A 17,921-nucleotide genomic window follows, 5' to 3' on the forward strand; every position below is an offset into this window, starting at 1 on the left:
TTTTTACTCGAGGCTCTGATTCAACGATTTATATCGACTTGCTCTTTCAACTTTCCATATAATATAATCTTTAGTTTACGTCAATCATCTAACCGCCACAATGACCGCTGTTCAACTCAAGTTCTCTCTCCGGACTTCCTCCAACGTCAAGACTGTCCATCTGCTCGGCTCCTGGGATAACTACTCCCGTCAAATCCCTCTTTCCCGGGATGATTCAAAGCCGGGCTCATGGGTTGGCAAGTTCCGCTTCCAGACGTCAATGCTCAAGCTGGGTGGTCGGTACTGGTACTACGTAAGTATTCGTCGCTGTTGGATGCATAAGAAAAAGGAGACTGAACGATTGGTCTAGTATATTATGGATGGATACCATGTCTCTCATGATCCTGCCGTCGAATACACTGTTGAGCCCACCACTGGCCGCAAGCTCAACATCCTCGATGTCCCTGGCGGCAAGAGCTCCAACTCTGCTCCCAAGACGCGCCGAGGTTCCAACGACGTCGTCAAGGGCCGAGCTCTATCTCCATCCAAGATCCACCACCCCAAGCCTTCCAAGCCCTACGCCTCTCGACAGATCCGGGAGACCGACTTTGCTCCCACCATGGAAGACCTGACCAGGCGCTTTGCCGGCTCCCGCATGTCCGACGAGTACTCTTACTCCAACAGCCCGCCCAGCTCCGTCGGCTCTTCCCTATCCTCTCGGTCTTCGGGCAGCACCTCGCCGTCGTCCTTGTCCTCTATGAGTGACCCACCCACCCCGATCTGCCGCTGTGAACGGTACGGCATCACTCGCAAGGGCGACCGCGTCAAGCTCGACTGCGGTGGTAGCCGCTGCGGCTATGTCACCGAGTCCTCAGAGGCCAGCTGCTCCGAGTCTGACAGCGATGAGGAATACCGCCGGGCTCGTACTGCCGTGCGCCGTCAAGGCATCGTTGTGCGCAGATAAATATGTTGATTCTTCTCAGTTCCCCGTATCTGCCTCTTCTCCTCCTGAGAGGACTTATCCATCACAGAGACGGGAGATCGACTATTTCCCTGCGCCTCGGTCAATGCAACGATACCGACTCAGCATTGGTTTCGTCATTTTTCGAGCAATTCAATTTGTTTAAGCAAACCTATAGTCACTCCTTTGGCATAAATCATGTGATGATTCTTTTCAGCAGAGAAGAATGAAAGAAAAAAGAAAACAAAAAAAAAAAGAATTTCAAAAAAGGAGACGGTCAACCGGACCAGGGCCTCCCGTTGACGGCACGAGGGCAACCGGACTCGCTCCGTCCTTGTGACCTCACCGTGAGGAGGAAAAGGATGTATGCGCGATTGACAATTATCTGCTTCATATCTCACTCGTCTTACACGGATGAGATATGGCCAGGCGGAACGAACGTTGATGACCTGTGATCTGGACGGTTGTTCTCTGGAGGCATGCAGCTTGCTACTACATACCATACCCTAGAGCCAATATATAACGCTGTCCAGATAAATGAGATTACGACGAAATGATATATTGATGGAATATCCAGTCTACTTTTACAGCCCTTATTGTAGCTATACGCAGGCAGGTTCCGGGGGATGGAATCGAACTCGGATGCGTTCCCTTTCCGCATCGGATATCCCGAATCACCATCATTTAGAGTCGCCAGTAAACCTGGAGGCAGACATCCGTTATATTCTTTAGTCTCCTCATACACAATAATAGCCCGTTCTATCGAATAGGATGCAGCACAATGTTGATGACCCTCAACCCCCCACTAATGTAACCTACAAACAAGCCAACGGCCGCAGAATCACCACAGACATCTACCTCCCACCCTCGACCTCCTCAAATGGAAAAGGTGAAACCAAATACCATCCAGTCCGTAAGTTCTTCCCTGCCTTCACTGAATCAACTTTTCAAATGGTCACTCCCGCTGGTCTCCATTTCCCAGATCCAAGATCCAAGACGCCCGGCAAGAGGCTGGATCGTCCTCCCCCAGCCCCCTCCAAAAAAAAAAAAAAAAAAAAAAAAGGGTACTGGGTACACTGACACAATACCTAGGGCACGATGTCCCCCATCCGCCACGCGCAATCCTCGCCGCCTACGCAGCGGTGCACTCCGAGGATCCCTGTTTGGCAACGACCACGCCTCTCCCGCATGTTCGGGAGAAATACAGTCTCCCCGCGCTAGATAAAGCCTTCCTGAACAAATTCTACAAGGAGAAGCCCGTGCCTACCAGCAGTGGCGTAAATTTATTGGGTCAGTCTGAGACGCGGCTATCCAGAGGTCAGGTCCGGACTTCGACCTTCAGCAGGCCGCAGGATGCGCTTGCGTTGACGCAGATTGCGAACGGGAGGGTGCTGAGGCGTGTTACGGTTATCCGCGTCATGTCCATGGGCGGGACTTCAAGGCGATTAGTCCGATGGAGAACATTGGAAAGGGGTTCCAGCCGGCGTTGATTTTTCATGGGGATGGGAATCTCATGGTTCCTATTAAGATGAATTGGGCGTTGTTGGGAGGTTGAGAGAGAAGATGGTGGAGTGTGGATGATGGAGGCGCCAGGGAGGAGCATACGTTTGCGATGGGGGCCCAGGTTTGTCCGAAGACTTGGGGCCTGCAGAGGGAGGGGTTTGATCTTTTGGAGAGGGGATTGCAAGGGATGTGTAGGTAGACGAGTGTTCGATAGCTATCTATCTATACTGGACTGGCCAGATAATTATACATGAAATGAAATACCCGAAATGAGAACGCTGGCAACGAACGTGTGGAAGTGTTATAATAGAAAGCAGCGCCCATGAAATGCGAACTCCATCCCATGCAAGCTGTGTATAACTTTTTTCCACCAAAGCACGTCTATATCAACCCAAATCCAAGTATACAGAGCTCGAAGGTGTTCATATTCCATGTCGCATCGTCTTACCAATAATGTCGGTCAAAGCTCGCCCTGGGTCCAAGCCGATTGGGAACAAAAAGAAAGAGTCGAGTGGTCGTCATGGTGAGCAAAAAACGAAAAGGTCCAGGTCCAGCCGGGATGAATGCATCGGACAAAGAGGCCAAGTATTGTTGGTGTCGTCGTTTCAATCAATGAATGCCAGCCTTCAAGGCTGACCACGTCGGACAAGTGATGACAGCTCCAGGCTGCCAAGCGAAAACAGTCGATGAGAAGGCAAATAATCGCACACAGTGCACCGAGATTGGCTCTCAGAGCACAAAAGAGAAGGTATTGAAACTAGCATTGCGTTCAACGCAAGTCGCTCCGGGGTAGCCAGATGAAGAACCGCAGTATAGTCATCCTTTCGGCGATGATCAATATCCCTTGGAGTACCCCGTCGCACAACGATTACCACCAGTAGGTCCATTCCGTCTCGCAGAATGTTTCTCACAGGTGTATCCGACCAACACCGTCTTCACTTGCACGGTGTGGCCCCGTTGACCATATGCTTGACACGGGTCGACCGCGTGTTCAAAGTAAAGACAACCACACACCGAATAACGTTCCACGAGCTGGTAGCACATTTCGATAGGTCGAGATAGAATAGCGACTATATGCGTTTGGTAGATGACGACGTCCGGCGTAGACACGTGCCAATGAAGAAAGTGCTGTTGAATGAATGCTTCAAGAGAAAGAAGACAAGAAAGGATTCAATGTATTAAAGTTTGTCGATGCCATCCAAGGATAAACAAAGGTTGGCTCCGTTGGGAAGAGATTATTTATATGAAGTTGAAGAACTCAGGCGACCTCATGAATGTTATGACAATGGTCAAAAATAGGACGAAACGAAATGGGAAGCCGGGTTTCGTCAAGGCCCCATAGCCTATTCAATCTGCAAGCAACCCGAAGCAAGTGCGGACCGAATTGATGCAAGGCATCCATTTAGGTCTTAGCCGGGACTTTTGCAGTTGCAATGAATATCGGTTTTACTAGAGAAGACAAAGTGGTGAATAGCAAAGCAGAAGAAGTTGGAAATGGAGACCCAGAACTAGGTCACTGGGCACAGTTTGACACCAAACCATGTCCGACTTTCCGCAGGTCATTCCCGCGGACAAGACCGAGGCCATAGTTCGTCAGTGGGGTCCCATTGTGCTGAAGGTTGGCACTTAGCTAGTCCTGCTCAACAGCCGGACCGGTTGGCCATGTCGCAGAACGTTGTACCGACGGTGATGACAGCTGATGCCGAGTTCCAAGTTTGGATATCCACCGTGACGGGACCGTTGAAGGCTAGGAGGCTCTAAAAACCCTCAAGGTTGCTGCAAGCGGAGCTGGGCACTCCTTAATGCAACATCATTGGTCTGTCTCCGACCACGATCTCGTGCTTGCAGGGGTTTTCAGCTCATGGTGCCATGGATTTTGGAGGCCTTAAGGCCTTATTGGACCATTGCTGAGATAGGTTGAAGTTATTTCTACTTTGCAATAATCGGGTAGCCAGTAAACATCGTCGACCAATTCTATTTTTTTCGTTCTGCTAGAGACTTATCGAGTTAGTCACTCCGACCGCACTTCAAAAAATGGTCTTTCTTCTTTCCTGGTTGACAAATCTGCTCGAGGTGGTGCAAATGATGGATTGATGACAGTGTGATGAAAGCGACTCCGCAGGTTCAGCTTGCAGTTGAGCCTCGATATTAGCAGAACTATCGGTGAGCAGACCCATGCAAGATGATGCATGGGCTTGAAGAATTGGTAAGAGTCGGACAAATCAAGTGTTCCTCCCTCAGCCCTGTCCGTTGAGTCACAGACCACTGCCCGCCAGATGCGACTAGCCTCAGGGATGTCCGACCTGCTTTTGGCCCTTGCAGCATCTCCAAAGACAAGAATAACCCGCAAGGCTGACCCGAGCAAAGGGCGGGGGGTTCATTATCCTATCTGAAGGGCTGAACCGTTGAGACCCCCACATGATCTGACCTGACTCATCCTCTTGCTCATGACATCATCCAATCAGAGGAGTCGCAAATCTGCCAGTCCACGACTCCGAGCAGTCTTTCAGTGACCGAATTAGTGACCTGGTAACTAGAAGTGGGTAGAATCATCGTTGCATAACCTCATCCTCAGCTGTTGTCGTTCAGTGCTGCTCTTCGGGCTCACTGTTCCGAGATCTAGACCGCTGTTCATTGATCCTGACGTTGACGCCGAAGCGTTGTATGGTTGGCCTGTATCTTATAAGAAGGGTACATAGGGCTCGTTTGGAGGGTCCAAATTCGGAGGGATCATCATTGACTATGGTAGAGTTGGTGTTAACAGACGAATGCATGCTGAGGTCTTCAGTTTCGAGAGCCTTGCATATTGGAGATGTGCCAGATCAGGAAGCACTCTGAAGCGCCTTGTAGGGGAACATCATCAAATCCATCCAAGGTCGGTCGAATTTCGATAACCAAATGGTAAGTCACGGATGATCTTTCGATTGTATGACGATGGAAAGGTACGGCCAGTGATGGTTATTGGAACAAGTCAAGTTGAACTGGAAAGTTGTTGTGGCCGAGTTATTGCTCTTGATGCCTGGGGAATTCAATGCTTTACCCTGACTATCCGGTGACTGTCATTACTATCCTTTTCTCGCCCTCCATGAGAGACCGATCATATGGACATAAGGTCTAGGTAAATGAAAAGCTAGAGGATCCCACAAATACACCTACACGTACATGCTTACATGCTAGACAAGAACGATGCACAAACCGCCTCTATTAAATAGACCCCAGAGCACCAAAACTCAAGCCTCGTGCTAATCCCAACCGTAACATCTTGAGGACATCCTCTCCCTTGATATCCTCCGGTAAAGCAGCTCGCCAGTCCCATCCGCGTTCGTGAGATCCTGTTTGGGATCCATCCCCGGGGCGAGGAACCAATACAGCTGAGCCGATCACAGATCCCGAGCCAGACATGGTTCGGTTCCGAGCACTCTCAATCATATCACTGCCAATTAAGGAGAAGGTGCTGGATGCGGTGAGCGAAGATACGGATTTCTTTAGGAGTGCCCGCGGTGACGGCGGCAGAACGTAGGATTCGGCGGAGGATCGACCGCCGGACGACGCACGCTCAGAAGAGTGATACTCGATGAGCGCCGAGCGGAAGCATTCTTCGCACTGGGAGTAAACGCGGGGCGTGACCGTTTCCAGATCTTCAATGGCAGAAAGAATAGTAAACTGTTGAGACATCGAAAGAACCGGAGTGTTTTCTATCAGGAAGTCAGCCTCCTGAGGTCACGCGTCAAAACCACTACAACTTACGATCAATAAATGGCAATGCCTCTCCCAAGAGTGTCAGAAGCCCATCCACTTGCACCGCAGAGTCACGAGCAGGATCATAGAGCCCACCGTAGATACTATCTGCGGCGCTACTGATCACAGCAACCAGAGCCTGGGCCGCTGCCCTACGTCTGGCTAAGGGCTTGAATCGAGGTCGCTGCCCCTCCTTGAGCCCGATCGCTTCATCTCGGATCTCATAGAACCGCCGTAGAGTGGCATATCCGCTGAAGTAAAATTGGAGAATGCTTGCAGCGTCCTCGTCGGAACCTGCAATCGCTGAAAGGCAGGTCTTCGGATCTCTGATCAATGCCTCCAGTTGCTCATCGAGATCTGCAGATGCGGGATATGCGCGCGATTGAACCAGGCTGTACGAGATGAGTAGGTCGACAACCGACTTCACCTTCCGACGGCTGTGTGCACGAGCGTAACACACCAATGCCAGACCGTACTCATCAGATTTTTCCACCGTTTGATCACCAAATCGCTGCCAGATGGTTAGTTTAATGATCATGAAACACAACAAGGGTGGGCCTTGAACATGGGCGTACCTCAGACACTCTCCTTCCTTCCTTGTCTAGACCAAGCTCGGAGCAAAGTAATACCACTTTGTCCAACTGCTCAACATTGTCAAGAGGGATCTTGTCAAGTAATTCCGAAACACTCTTCTGCAATTTCTCTGCGTCATCTAGACGGCTCACAACCTCCAGAGCAAGCTCCCAGCCGTCGCGGACGCCGGACGGGTGCTCAATTGTACGTCGGTTGAACAAACCGAGCGCATAGCTGCTCAGAACGTCATCCTTGCGAATTCGTTTGTTCGGCTGATTGCCGTTCTGCCCGTACGATAGGACCATCAGGTCATTCTCACTGAGACCCGGCAGCGGCTTCGCTCCTCTCTCTGTATCGAGCCAACCACCAATCGAGGCGACCTCTGCCACAGCGCAGGCAATACACAAAGACCATGTTTGAATCAGCTCAAGCACACCGTCAACGTTGCCCTCGAAAACAGACGCCAGGCCAACCTCGAGACTACTGAGTGGATTGACCCTGAAACTCGAATCCGCCATTTCCTCATTGATAGCGCTACGAAAGGCAAGGTTCAGGCGCTGAAGATAGGCATTCACATGGCCTTCGCTGGCATCGCGGAAAGCCTGCGATCTGAACATGCCGCTGCGGAGGACATCGCCCTTCCCTTGCGCCGCCTCCTCATCATCCTCACCGTCCCACCAAACCGTAAGCGCAATGGTGGCCTCGATCCAGTCTTGCGCGAGGTTCAGAATGGCGTTGGCATCACCTAGAACGATGCGATACAAACATCTCAAACTTTGATAGATCGTCCAAGGCACACGGCTTTCTGCCATGCGCGCAGATTTGGTAAAAGAGAAGTCTGCTTTTGCTGAACTAGGCTTCAGCCCAAAGTTAATCGCCTGAAAGCGATTGTCCGTGACCGGAGGCTCGACCGATTGCTGCTCCCCTCCTTCCGCAAATTCCTCTAGATCTGCTACGGCAGCAGTGACACGTTTCCTGTACAACGCCCATTCGGCGCCTTTGACATCCCAGTCATCGTACTGGATGCTGGGAGATGACTCTAGGATTTGAAGAGCCTTATTGATACATCTTTGGATATTTTGCAGCTGTGCGCCACGATAGCCTGATTGTGGTAAGCCATCCTCCAAAGCTGATCTGGCATAATTGAAATCCGCCGATCGCAGTATGTCTGCCGCCTCCGAGAAGCGCCCACGTAGCACCGCTGCATTGACGATCTCCCAGAAATTGGAAGACGCCGTGGGATTAGGCTCAACTTCCTTCAAAGCTCGCAGTTCGTCGCGCTGAGAAGAATGATAGGCTTCAAGCCAGTCCAAAAGAACCTTGGGTATTGGCGTAGGTGTATCCGGTTTCGAGGCCGCGACGACTAGACTCCGGGGAGCCGCAAACCCCAGATTATTGTTGAGACTTCCCTGCTTGGGGACCGACAGGGGCGGGTGATGGAGTTGAAGTAGTAAAGAGCCGAGAAAGCTGGCCTTGGCAACGTCAGGCGCATGATCCCCAGGTCCAATGTCAGTCTCTGCGCCAGGTGCTGTGGGAACACGGCTTCCCTCCATGGATAGCTTCCATGAGTCTGTAAGCCTGCTGCACACCTCTGAGAGAATAATTTGAAGGTCTCTGTCGGTAAACTCAGACTGTCTCACTTCGTCGTACATTCGACACATTTCGTCCTCGGTGCTGACGATAACGTCACTTGGCTCGTTGACGACCGCGGGCCCAGCTCGGGAGGCGAAGTTCCGTACGATCGAAGGCATCGCGGAGTCCTTCTTTGGCGACAGTTTACCTTTGCGCAACGGTGATTGTTGAGCCCATCTTTCGTCGAGCTTCGGTCGTTTTGCATTGCCTGGGTTTGAGTATATTGGCTTCCGTTGACCATGCGACGGAGACTGTGCATGTGTGGAATTGCCAAACTGCGAGTCTAGGAAGCTCAATCGGTGTGCGGCATTGCCCATGTCCATTTCATCCTCCTCCTGCACATCCTCTTCCTCCTCGGGTATCATTTGTTCGTCATCGGCATTGGTCTCTGCATCCATTTGCGAAGAAAAGCCATTAGACATTCCGAAACTGGTTGATTCGCCGAATCGGGTATTGTTCGTCATGCTGAAAAGAGACTGCGACTGCGCGAATGATTTCCCTGACCCAGCATTTTTAGCTGGGGGCACTGGCTGACGGAAGGATCCAACTGAGGAATTGAAGATGCTGTCATTGAAATCGACCCCTCCGGATTTGGTGAAAAGGGACTGAGGAGAATCCAGTTGCGATCTTGAGCTCATCTGAGAGCTTCCGTATATGGTGGATGGAGGAGGGCCTCGAGGGGTGAAAGACTTGGCTTCGGAAGGCGGAGCATCTCCAGGAGTCGCCGAGATGTTGCTGAAAAGGCTTCGCGATTTGTCTGGTGTCGAAGGACTCGATCCATAAGGTACCTGGAAGCTCATATCGATGGTTGATGAGGTATTAATTGGTAGGAAGAAAGAGGAGTAATGGCACTTTTTAGCAACGGTACCGATACTAGCGACGCTGAGCACCGCAGAGTGAAATCTTTCTTTTTGGAGATTCCTGTTGGTATCCCAGCTCGTAACAAGCAATTCCTGCGGTAAAGGCTGGAGAATAGATGCGCAGTAGCTGCCAGTCGGGTGGCAGACTGAATAGGGAGCTAAGGAGGACAAAAATCAGCAGCGATCATCACCCTGCCATCAACACTTTGCAGTGTTTCTCCTTCTTCGCCAATATTGCTCTCCATTGACTGACGCGCGCTGGGTCTTGGCGTCCGGTTGTCATGTCATGTGACATCATGTGACTTAGCTATAGTCACGTGTAAGATTCAGTTTGGATGACATTTGATTGGTTATCCTGTCAAGTGGGCTGGCCTAACCGCTTGGGGGTTGATCGTATTCGCTGCGTATTGTGATTGGTTAACGTCTAGCAGGGCCTCTTTAAGGCTGAGTTTAAATATGTTAGGTACACTGGTAGAGAGGCTCAGCCCCATAATAAGCCATGGAAACCGCCCGTATTGCTGGCAACGGAGTAGCCGATGCCGATCATTCGGGCAATCAACTGGGCATTGCATCCCTTGGGTTAACCAGAAACGGAAATCGGTCCTCCAGATCGAGCATGAATAGCGGATAGACCAAGCTTTGGTATGGAGTGAACAATGGCTCAACTCAAAGAACGCCTCGTGTTCGCTAACCACCCAACAGACTATAAAGATGACAGGTCTTCCTGGATAGTTCAGAACTTTTCCTAGGATCATACCGTACGCGACAATGAGTCACTCCAAAGAAACCTATGGCACAGACAATGCCACCCTGGAGGATTCGTGCAGTGCTGATCAAGCCACAATGACTGACAGCAAGTCTCTTGGTTCAGTTCCTTCGAACAGAGACAGCCCCTGCCGCCTTTATCATATATATAACACACTCTTCCGCCACGATTATAACGTTCACAATGCCAACAAGGAACAGCTATACCACGTCCACAATTCGACATGGACACCGAAAAAACCCGATCTCAGCGTTCATGCGGGCACGAGTGCAGAAGCACCGGTACTGGCAGCCTGCAAATTCCTGCATTTCTCAAGGCATCTCGTGGTCGGATTGGGAAATCCTGAAACACCAAATTCAGTCGACTGGGAAGACCTCGTGTCTCTCAGCCATCTTCATGCCAGATATCGGTTTCAAATGTCTCTCAACTCCGAGTACGGGGTAGAACGGCGAGCATTCATTTGGAAGAGCACGCATTCGGTCGGAATTGGGGATACAAAACCTTCGAAGTTTTCTTGGCGCAACTACAAGCTTGTCGATGAGGCGACTGATCGGCTCGTTGCCGTGTTTACGAGCAGCATTTGGGGTTGTAAGAAGTCTGGGAAGCTTGAGATCTATGCAAATTATGGAGAGAACTTCGACCTGATGGTCATCATCACCGCTCTTGCTCTGTATGAGAAACAACGGCGACGAGACAATAGATCCTCATCAGGAGGCGGGGGAGGGGCCGGAGGCGGCGGCGGCGGCTGAGAAAAGGGCTCAGCTATTTTGAAACTCTTGCATGGGAAAGGTGATTCTGTTTCTCTTCACATATTCGTCGCTTCGATGTCTTTCCTCCCTTCTTGGCGCGATGAGCACATATACCATATACGCTGCATTCTCAATTGATTCCCATTTTGTTGCTTAATAGATTCGGCTGTGAATACCGAATAATCGGACTTGTTTCTTTGACTCAAAGAAATTTAAATTATATATATATATAATAAAAAATAAAAAATAAAAATAAAAAAAAGACGAGGAAAGTAAATTGCAGTTAAACCCCCGTTGACTGAAGAAGCCATAAGGTTGGATGACATAATCAGCTGGGGACTTCTTTTGTGTTGCCTAATGTGGGACGTTCTTTCGATGTACAAACTGCCAACGCGATGCACAGAGTGCCTTCCGAGAGATGGCTCTTCGAAGACCTCATCGTAAATCAAGACATGGCTGTGTAGAGTGCAAACGACGCAGGGTCAAAGTACGGAGACGCACACCACTTAGCTGAGCTGCAAAGTATCACTAACGACTCTCAGTGCGATGAAGCTCGTCCAGCGTGCTCCAACTGCGTCAAACGCAGGGCGCAATGTGAATACGACTCCAGCGGCTCATTTCTGTGGGCAAATGGGAGGTCGCAGTCCCGCTCGAGGTCGAACAAATCTGCCTCCGAGGGGCCTCCGGAGCAACAGTCGCTCCACGACACCGCCGTTTCCTTTGGCATTCTCGGGAAGCTGGGTGGACACGGCACGGCAACTCAGTATTCACTTACAGGCCTGAACTTGTGTGATTTGGAATTGATGATGCAGTGGTGCAATGAGACCTATAGGTCTTTTTCTCGCAATGAGCAGACAGACCGCATTTGGCGCGCCTGCGTCCCTGAAGAGGGGCTGTCATACCCGTTTCTCATGCATGGGATACTCGCTATCTCTGCACTTCATATTGGGCGGACCAGGGCTGACCATCGCCGTGCCGACTACGTCAGCATTGCCGTCGCGCATCAGGACCAAGCATTGACCTTGTTTCGTGAGCGACTACATGACATTAACCCGTCCAATGCCAAAGCCATGTTTGCGTTTGCGAGTATTGTGGCCGTCTACGCATTTGGCTATCCTCATCCGCCAGATGCGAAAGACCCATGGGACTACATCGACGATCTGCTTCAGCTGCTCATACTGTCGCGGGGCGTGCACGAGGTGCTGACTACCGCTTCTTCTTCGATAAAGGACAGCGATTTTGGACCGATTGTACAGTTTGATGAATACGAAGTCAACCTTCCCGGTGATATACTCTTTGCTTTAGGAAAGCTCCAAGACGCAAACAAGTCGATTGGAGAGACGGATTCCACGCACGATACGTCTATTTATGAGGACACCATTGACAAATGGGCAGATATGACGGGCGCGGTGTACAGCGGGCTAACGTCCATTGCTGTCGCCTGCAGGTGGGCGATCAGGTTGCAACCGAGATACGTGGATTGCCTGAGGGAGCGTAAGCCCCTAGCTCTGGTCATTCTGGCATACTATTGCGCAATCCTCCATCGCCTCCGACACAATTGGTGTCTCGACGAGTGGGGTCCTCGGGTTTCAAAGGCGCTCTGGCTTGTTCTAGATGAGCGTTGGCGGCCGTTGATATATTGGCCTATGAGAGATATCTTTGGCCAGGCATTCGAACCGAATTTAACCTGAGCCCTCAATGTTGAAGGCATGATTCTATCTGCATCTGGGATTTACAGTACCGTCCACAAGCGAATAAGCGTGCATGTGGAGACAAAGAAGAAGAAGAAGAAGAATTCAAAGGACCGTCACTCTAGCAGAAAGCGGTTGGAAGGAAAACGACATGGCGGTATAAACTCGAAGAAACAGACAATCCATGAAGCGTCATTGCGGCAAGGCTAGAGAGCTACTCAATGTGCTAAACAGGAAGAGCAGCCTCACAGACCTGGAGACCCCCTTTGGCTGTCATTAATTTCCCACGGCCCAACAGACAATTGATCTCGCTGGGGTGGACGACCAGAAAGATAGTCATCACGAACCACATCAGAAGTCCGTCAAGTACATATATGAACACTTCGCTCTGCAGCAATGAACCATCCCAGCCTTGAAGATATTCGGCAACTCGGAAAATGGATCGAACCAAGATCAGAATACTTGATGCGTATAGCGCGCCCATATGTTTCTTCCATGGAATGTACTCGGCGACGGACTCTGGGGTTGGATGGGCAGCGATCCGACGCTGGAAAACGAAAGCGCTTATCACAAAGAAACCAAAAAAGATGATCTGGACAAAGAGACCACCAACGATGACATTTTCGCCCATGCTCTGGTTGTCCGTGACCAAGATCCCCGCTCCTGTCATGAAACGGGTTGTCAGTGTTATCTAAGGACATAGGGCATCAATCAATGAAAACTATACCTGACGCTTGCATCAAGAAGCTGAGAACGTCTCCGGCGACAAATATCTTGGTCATCCAGGTTACCCGAATGATCGCAAACTTCTCCCCTTTGACGAGAAGGACAATTCGACCCAGTTCCATGTATATACTGGCAGCAAACAGCGCAGGGGCGACCAGCAACAATGTGCTCTGCATGATATACGGACCAAGTGTCCAGTTTGGCGATTGGGATGCTGACAAGCAGCGTCCAATGTATCCTATCAATTCGACTTGATGGAAGTCAGACATTCAGCCTGTGAGAGTCATCCTGCGGGAGCAGATCAGAACTTACAGTAGCCTCCTATGACCAGAGGAATAAAAAACCATGTTCTTGTTCGAAAGAGATGGAAGGTGTGTAGCAGAGTAACGATGCCGAAGAGGATGACGAATATCACTCCTGCCACCATGGAGGGATAGTACTCATAGGCTACCCAGCCTTCATACGCTCGCTTTAACAACATGGTGATTTTATATGCAACAATGACAAGCACAGCAGAGAGGAAGGGCCCCAGAAACAGGACGTTTGCTTGAGAGGAGAATTTCAAGCAAAAAGATAGTTAATTCTGTCAGAACGATCCCCAGATGAGGAGATCTCTACATCTTATATAGCTCTGCTAGTCACCTCCTCGATAAACCGCAAATTCATCGAGTTTGGCTCATCCCAAGGCAACGTCGAAAACCGTCTATGGAGCGACTGGATCGTTCGTATATCTCGTACTAATTCCGCTTTTCGGTAATAGCGGTGATCTTCTCTGGTGCCAAGATATCCACCGTTCCAGCCATCTCGTTTACCGCAGGGCTTTCGTATTTCTTACTCTACAAGGATAGGCTTAAGAGAAATCGCAAAGCAGAGAGGCGATTGTTCCCCGACCGACCCATGTATCCATCCCAACAAGTGGGTATGAATTGCTTTTTATGGACACGATAAATTGTACTCCGTTCTAGAACTAATTCACTACAATTTCGACTGCGCGCCCATCTCGTTGGACAGTACATATCGGTATCTCGCCTTGTTAGCATCCATATCAGCCAGAGCGGCATTGATATCGTGCATTGGCCGCTCCTGAATCCACGGCAACACCTTCTTCTCCGCCGCCAGCTGCAGCATCTCCCGAACATCATCCGGAGACCCAATATTCGATCCCGTCACTTTCACCCCCTTCTGAATCAACGACCATGCCGTCAACGGCGGAAGCGGCGACTCCGGCGCCCCGACCTGAACGAACGTCCCATCCACCTTGAGCAGCCGCAGATACTGCGCAAGAGGCATATCCGGCGCGTCAACGGTGCAGATAATCAGATCGAGGGAGCGCGCATGCGTCCGCGCCCATTTCTTCTCCTCGTCCGTCGCGATGAACACATCTGCCCCGAGCCCCTCCACCGCATCGCGCCGCTTGCTCGACGTCCGCGAAATCGCAACAACGCGGTCACAGCCCATCGCCTTGGCAAACAGAATCCCCATATGCCCCAGCCCGCCGATCCCGACAATCCCAACCGCTTTTCCCGGGCCAGCGGCATACTTGCGCAACGGCGCGAAAACAGTCACGCCGCCGCAGAGTAACGGCGCCGCCGCGGCGGAGGGCAGCGCGTCGGGGATCTTGAACGCGAAGTGCGCGGGCCCGCGCCAGAACTCCGCGAACCCTCCGTAGGCCTTGCTTTTGTCCGCATACCGGCTGTTGTAGGTGCCTGTGATGCGGGGGCAGTAGTTCTCGTGGCCGTCGGCGCAGGCGTCGCAGTCTGCGCGGAGGCAGGACATGCTCTGGGCGCCGATGCCGACGCGGTCGCCGACTTTGATTGAGCGGGAGGCGGGGGAGGATGCGAGGGTCGGGACGCCGCTGCCGATGCGGACGACGGTGCCGATTATCTCGTGGCCGACGACGCAGGGATAGTCAGCTGGGCCCCAGCCTGAGCGGAGGGTGTGGATGTCTGTCCCGCAGATGCCGCAGTGGGAGACTTTGACTTCAATGTCGGTTTCCGTGAAGGGTTTGGGTTCGAAATTGGTGAAAGTTAGAGGGCTGGTGGCGTCGCGGGCGACCCAACCATGGAATGTTTTGGCTGGTGGCGAGGACATCATTCAATGAATATATGATATGTATCTTCAGTATGAACCCCAAGCTCAGATATCGTCTATATATACTCAGTAGGAGCCAAATGGTTCCGTATGGTGTTGGAACTAAATTGTTAAAGGGTTGGTGCTTGAAAGAGGAAGAAAACGCTCAACCAGTGAAAGGAAGGTGAGAAGCCAGATAAAAGTCACAAACAGAGATTGTTTCACTATGTCTGCGGTTGTTCACCTGAAAGTGAACGGTCTGGCAATAAATAATGCGGAGATTGACTTATTGCGGTTCGAAGCTCCAGTTGCCGAGGTTGTGGGGGAAGCTTTATGGGCACAAACAAGATTATATGATAAGCCGACAGACCTCTTTAACGTGCCCGCTGGCTTCTCCTCAAGATAAATTTGGAAAGCGTATATTATGGAATTATTGTGATCAATAGTAGATGGTTCGCTCCAGAACAATACAGTGAGGCAGCGATTACATGCCCCATGTCATAAGAATCCCGCCCTTGAGTAGGTGTGCAAAAATGAATGTATGTACAGATAAACTGCTTGGGGGTATCAACAAAACCAAACGCCAGATAGATATATTCCAAACAAGCCCATCAATCCCGTCATCGCGATGGCATTCCCATCAGCTCTCCGAGCTCGTCGCTAGTTAATGTGCTCCTCCGTCGGTCACGAGTGCCTTTCTTGGAGCTTTTCACACCTCGAGTTCTCTTTCGGCTTTCTGCCTCCTTGCGAACTTCTTCTGCGGCTCGCGCCTCGCTTTCGGCAGCTGCTAGCTTCTGCGATACGCTCAACTGTGTCTCCACCTCGTCACCCTGTTGCCATCATGTCAGACCTCAACTACTTTTAATATCACTTGTTCTTGGCCCTTACCTGATGCGACGCCTTGAGATCTGCCTTTTTCTTTGATGGCCTTCGGGTCACAGCCTCGGATTTGTGAGCTTTCACCACCAAGGTCTCGTCTTCCTGGCCAGTCGCTACACATGGCGAGCCTTGGAGTCCAGGTGTAAAGGACACTTTCCGAGGCCCAGAAACGATATTATCGCTCCGTTCCTTCAGAGCGCGACTGGTAGGTTTGCGATATTTCTGTTCGCGAGGTGAGGCTATTTTTCCGGTGGTAGCGTCTACAGTCTCGTGTCGGTCTGCATTATATTTGGCCACCTTGACGGGGACCTCCGCCTCTTCCTCGGCCTGTTGGTCTTCATAAATGGGAGACTGCATGGTTGTATCAATCCCACTATCTGCTGTGGATACTTGCATCGAGTCAACGCTGAGGTCGAGTTTCAACCCCAGCCTGAGCTCCTCTGCTCGCACCGAGTCACCTCCGTCGGCAATTCTCTTGTGCCAGCCGTCCATGAGGGTAACTGCCTGTTTCCATCGAGTCTCCATCTTCTCCCATCCTTCTCGGAGACGCTTGATTTCCTCATCGCGGACTTCGACCTCTTCAAGAGGTACAAAGGACGGGTTGGTGAGCAATGTCCTCAGGTGCTCAAGCACTCTGTCCATTTGAACCGATAGTTCCTCGCAAGATGAAGGAAGTGTAGTGACGGGTCCCTGGGACGACTTCATGCCCCGTGTGCTTGTCGATCCATTCGAATACTGCTCGTCTCCTTCCTCCATCTGTGACAACCCTTGTAGATCCAGCAGAGTCTGAACAGTATTGCGCGCAAGCGCAATCAGCGTATCGTTTTCGTCGCTCAAGCTCTGGCACAATTCCGTTAAAAATTCGTTTGTTTCCTGCTTCAAGCTGTACCCGGGATCCTGGACTCCATCTCCACCAGCGAGAGACCTTGATTTGGACATGCGATCGACAGTGGGGTTGATGTTGATTGTCGTCACGCCCAGTCCTTCCCGTCTTCCTCTCTGTCGCTCAGCCAAGTGTGATTTCAGCTTCTGCATCTCCAAGTCGCGCTTGCGGACGTCATTGGCGCACTGTGCGCGAATTTGTTGCACAGTGGTCTTCATGCGTTGTATTTGCTCTTTTAGTCCTCTAATCGTCGTTTCGGTGCTGGACAGGTTCGTTTTCAGGGCACGTTCTTGGGCTTCCGCCAGAGCCAGCGACCGGGCCAATTCCGACGTCTTCGTTTTCAACTTTTCCTGTAGGTAACTTTAGTTGTTGCTCTCTGTCATTGGTAGATGTCCAACATACAATTTCAAGCATTTTCTGCGAGTCCTCCGCCCGCAATGTCCGAATCGTAGTGGCGAGGTTCTCCCGATGCTCTGCTTCCCGCTGTTGACGCTGGTCAGACATACAGCTCAAGCAGAATACAAACTCCCAGTTCACATACGTCTCTCCTCAAGACCAAGTCATTAACCAAGTTGATTATTCTCGCCATTGTACCATCAATTCCCCCATCGTCATTCTCCGGTTGAGCGAAGTCGATCGCTCTGCCGCTTTGGAGAAGACCACGAGCAAGGAGCACATTATTAATATAAGTTGATGCCGCCTGTAGATTATGCGGCTCCATGGCTTGACCTGCAAGCTTTATCGAATGTTTGGAGCCGGCGACGATGGCGACGTGGTGATGATTGATTATTGTCAACGACGACCGTTATTTTCCAATGAGCAGGGATTATTCCAAATGGGGAAGAAAGTAAACACCGCCATTGCTGGGGCTGTCCGTTCCGACCACAAGCGCAGCGGCCTCGAAAATGGCC

At 51.0% G+C, this 17,921-nt stretch overlaps 8 protein-coding genes across 8 annotated transcripts; 4 read left to right on the forward strand and 4 right to left on the reverse strand.

Annotated features, from left to right (window-relative positions):
* Positions 1–100: 100 nt before the first annotated feature.
* On the forward strand, positions 101–943 carry esdC (GTP-binding protein EsdC; the record flags this gene model as incomplete). The annotated part of the gene is made up of 2 exons (XM_043294596.1): positions 101–292; positions 350–943. 2 exons carry the CDS (start codon positions 101–103, stop codon positions 941–943), a joined length of 786 nt encoding a protein of 261 aa, XP_043150531.1.
* Positions 944–1,711: 768 nt separating this feature from the next.
* Positions 1,712–2,430, forward strand: Aud_009748 (uncharacterized protein; the record flags this gene model as incomplete). The annotated part of the gene is made up of 2 exons (XM_043294597.1): positions 1,712–1,853; positions 2,033–2,430. The coding sequence occupies 2 exons, from the start codon at positions 1,712–1,714 to the stop codon at positions 2,428–2,430; spliced, it is 540 nt and encodes a 179-aa protein (XP_043150532.1).
* A 3,217-nt stretch (positions 2,431–5,647) lies between these two features.
* Positions 5,648–9,186, reverse strand: Aud_009749 (putative nuclear pore complex subunit Nup85; the record flags this gene model as incomplete). Its single annotated transcript, XM_043294598.1, has 3 exons — positions 5,648–6,138; positions 6,191–6,692; positions 6,757–9,186. 3 exons carry the CDS (start codon positions 9,184–9,186, stop codon positions 5,648–5,650), a joined length of 3,423 nt encoding a protein of 1,140 aa, XP_043150533.1.
* Positions 9,187–10,014: 828 nt separating this feature from the next.
* On the forward strand, positions 10,015–10,761 carry Aud_009750 (uncharacterized protein; the record flags this gene model as incomplete). The annotated part of the gene is made up of 1 exon (XM_043294599.1): positions 10,015–10,761. The coding sequence occupies one exon, from the start codon at positions 10,015–10,017 to the stop codon at positions 10,759–10,761; it is 747 nt and encodes a 248-aa protein (XP_043150534.1).
* A 395-nt stretch (positions 10,762–11,156) lies between these two features.
* On the forward strand, positions 11,157–12,452 carry Aud_009751 (uncharacterized protein; the record flags this gene model as incomplete). Its single annotated transcript, XM_043294600.1, has 2 exons — positions 11,157–11,201; positions 11,304–12,452. The coding sequence occupies 2 exons, from the start codon at positions 11,157–11,159 to the stop codon at positions 12,450–12,452; spliced, it is 1,194 nt and encodes a 397-aa protein (XP_043150535.1).
* A 226-nt stretch (positions 12,453–12,678) lies between these two features.
* On the reverse strand, positions 12,679–13,659 carry Aud_009752 (RTA1 domain-containing protein; the record flags this gene model as incomplete). The annotated part of the gene is made up of 3 exons (XM_043294601.1): positions 12,679–13,115; positions 13,180–13,428; positions 13,491–13,659. The coding sequence occupies 3 exons, from the start codon at positions 13,657–13,659 to the stop codon at positions 12,679–12,681; spliced, it is 855 nt and encodes a 284-aa protein (XP_043150536.1).
* A 494-nt stretch (positions 13,660–14,153) lies between these two features.
* Aud_009753 (NAD(P)-dependent alcohol dehydrogenase) lies at positions 14,154–15,272 on the reverse strand (the record flags this gene model as incomplete). The annotated part of the gene is made up of 1 exon (XM_043294602.1): positions 14,154–15,272. The coding sequence occupies one exon, from the start codon at positions 15,270–15,272 to the stop codon at positions 14,154–14,156; it is 1,119 nt and encodes a 372-aa protein (XP_043150537.1).
* A 596-nt stretch (positions 15,273–15,868) lies between these two features.
* On the reverse strand, positions 15,869–17,731 carry Aud_009754 (uncharacterized protein; the record flags this gene model as incomplete). The annotated part of the gene is made up of 4 exons (XM_043294603.1): positions 15,869–16,078; positions 16,137–17,360; positions 17,413–17,493; positions 17,552–17,731. 4 exons carry the CDS (start codon positions 17,729–17,731, stop codon positions 15,869–15,871), a joined length of 1,695 nt encoding a protein of 564 aa, XP_043150538.1.
* Positions 17,732–17,921: the final 190 nt, after the last annotated feature.

This window comes from Aspergillus udagawae (assembly GCF_001078395.1).
Source record: "Aspergillus udagawae IFM 46973 DNA, scaffold_8, whole genome shotgun sequence".
Lineage (NCBI taxonomy): Eukaryota > Fungi > Ascomycota > Eurotiomycetes > Eurotiales > Aspergillaceae > Aspergillus > Aspergillus udagawae.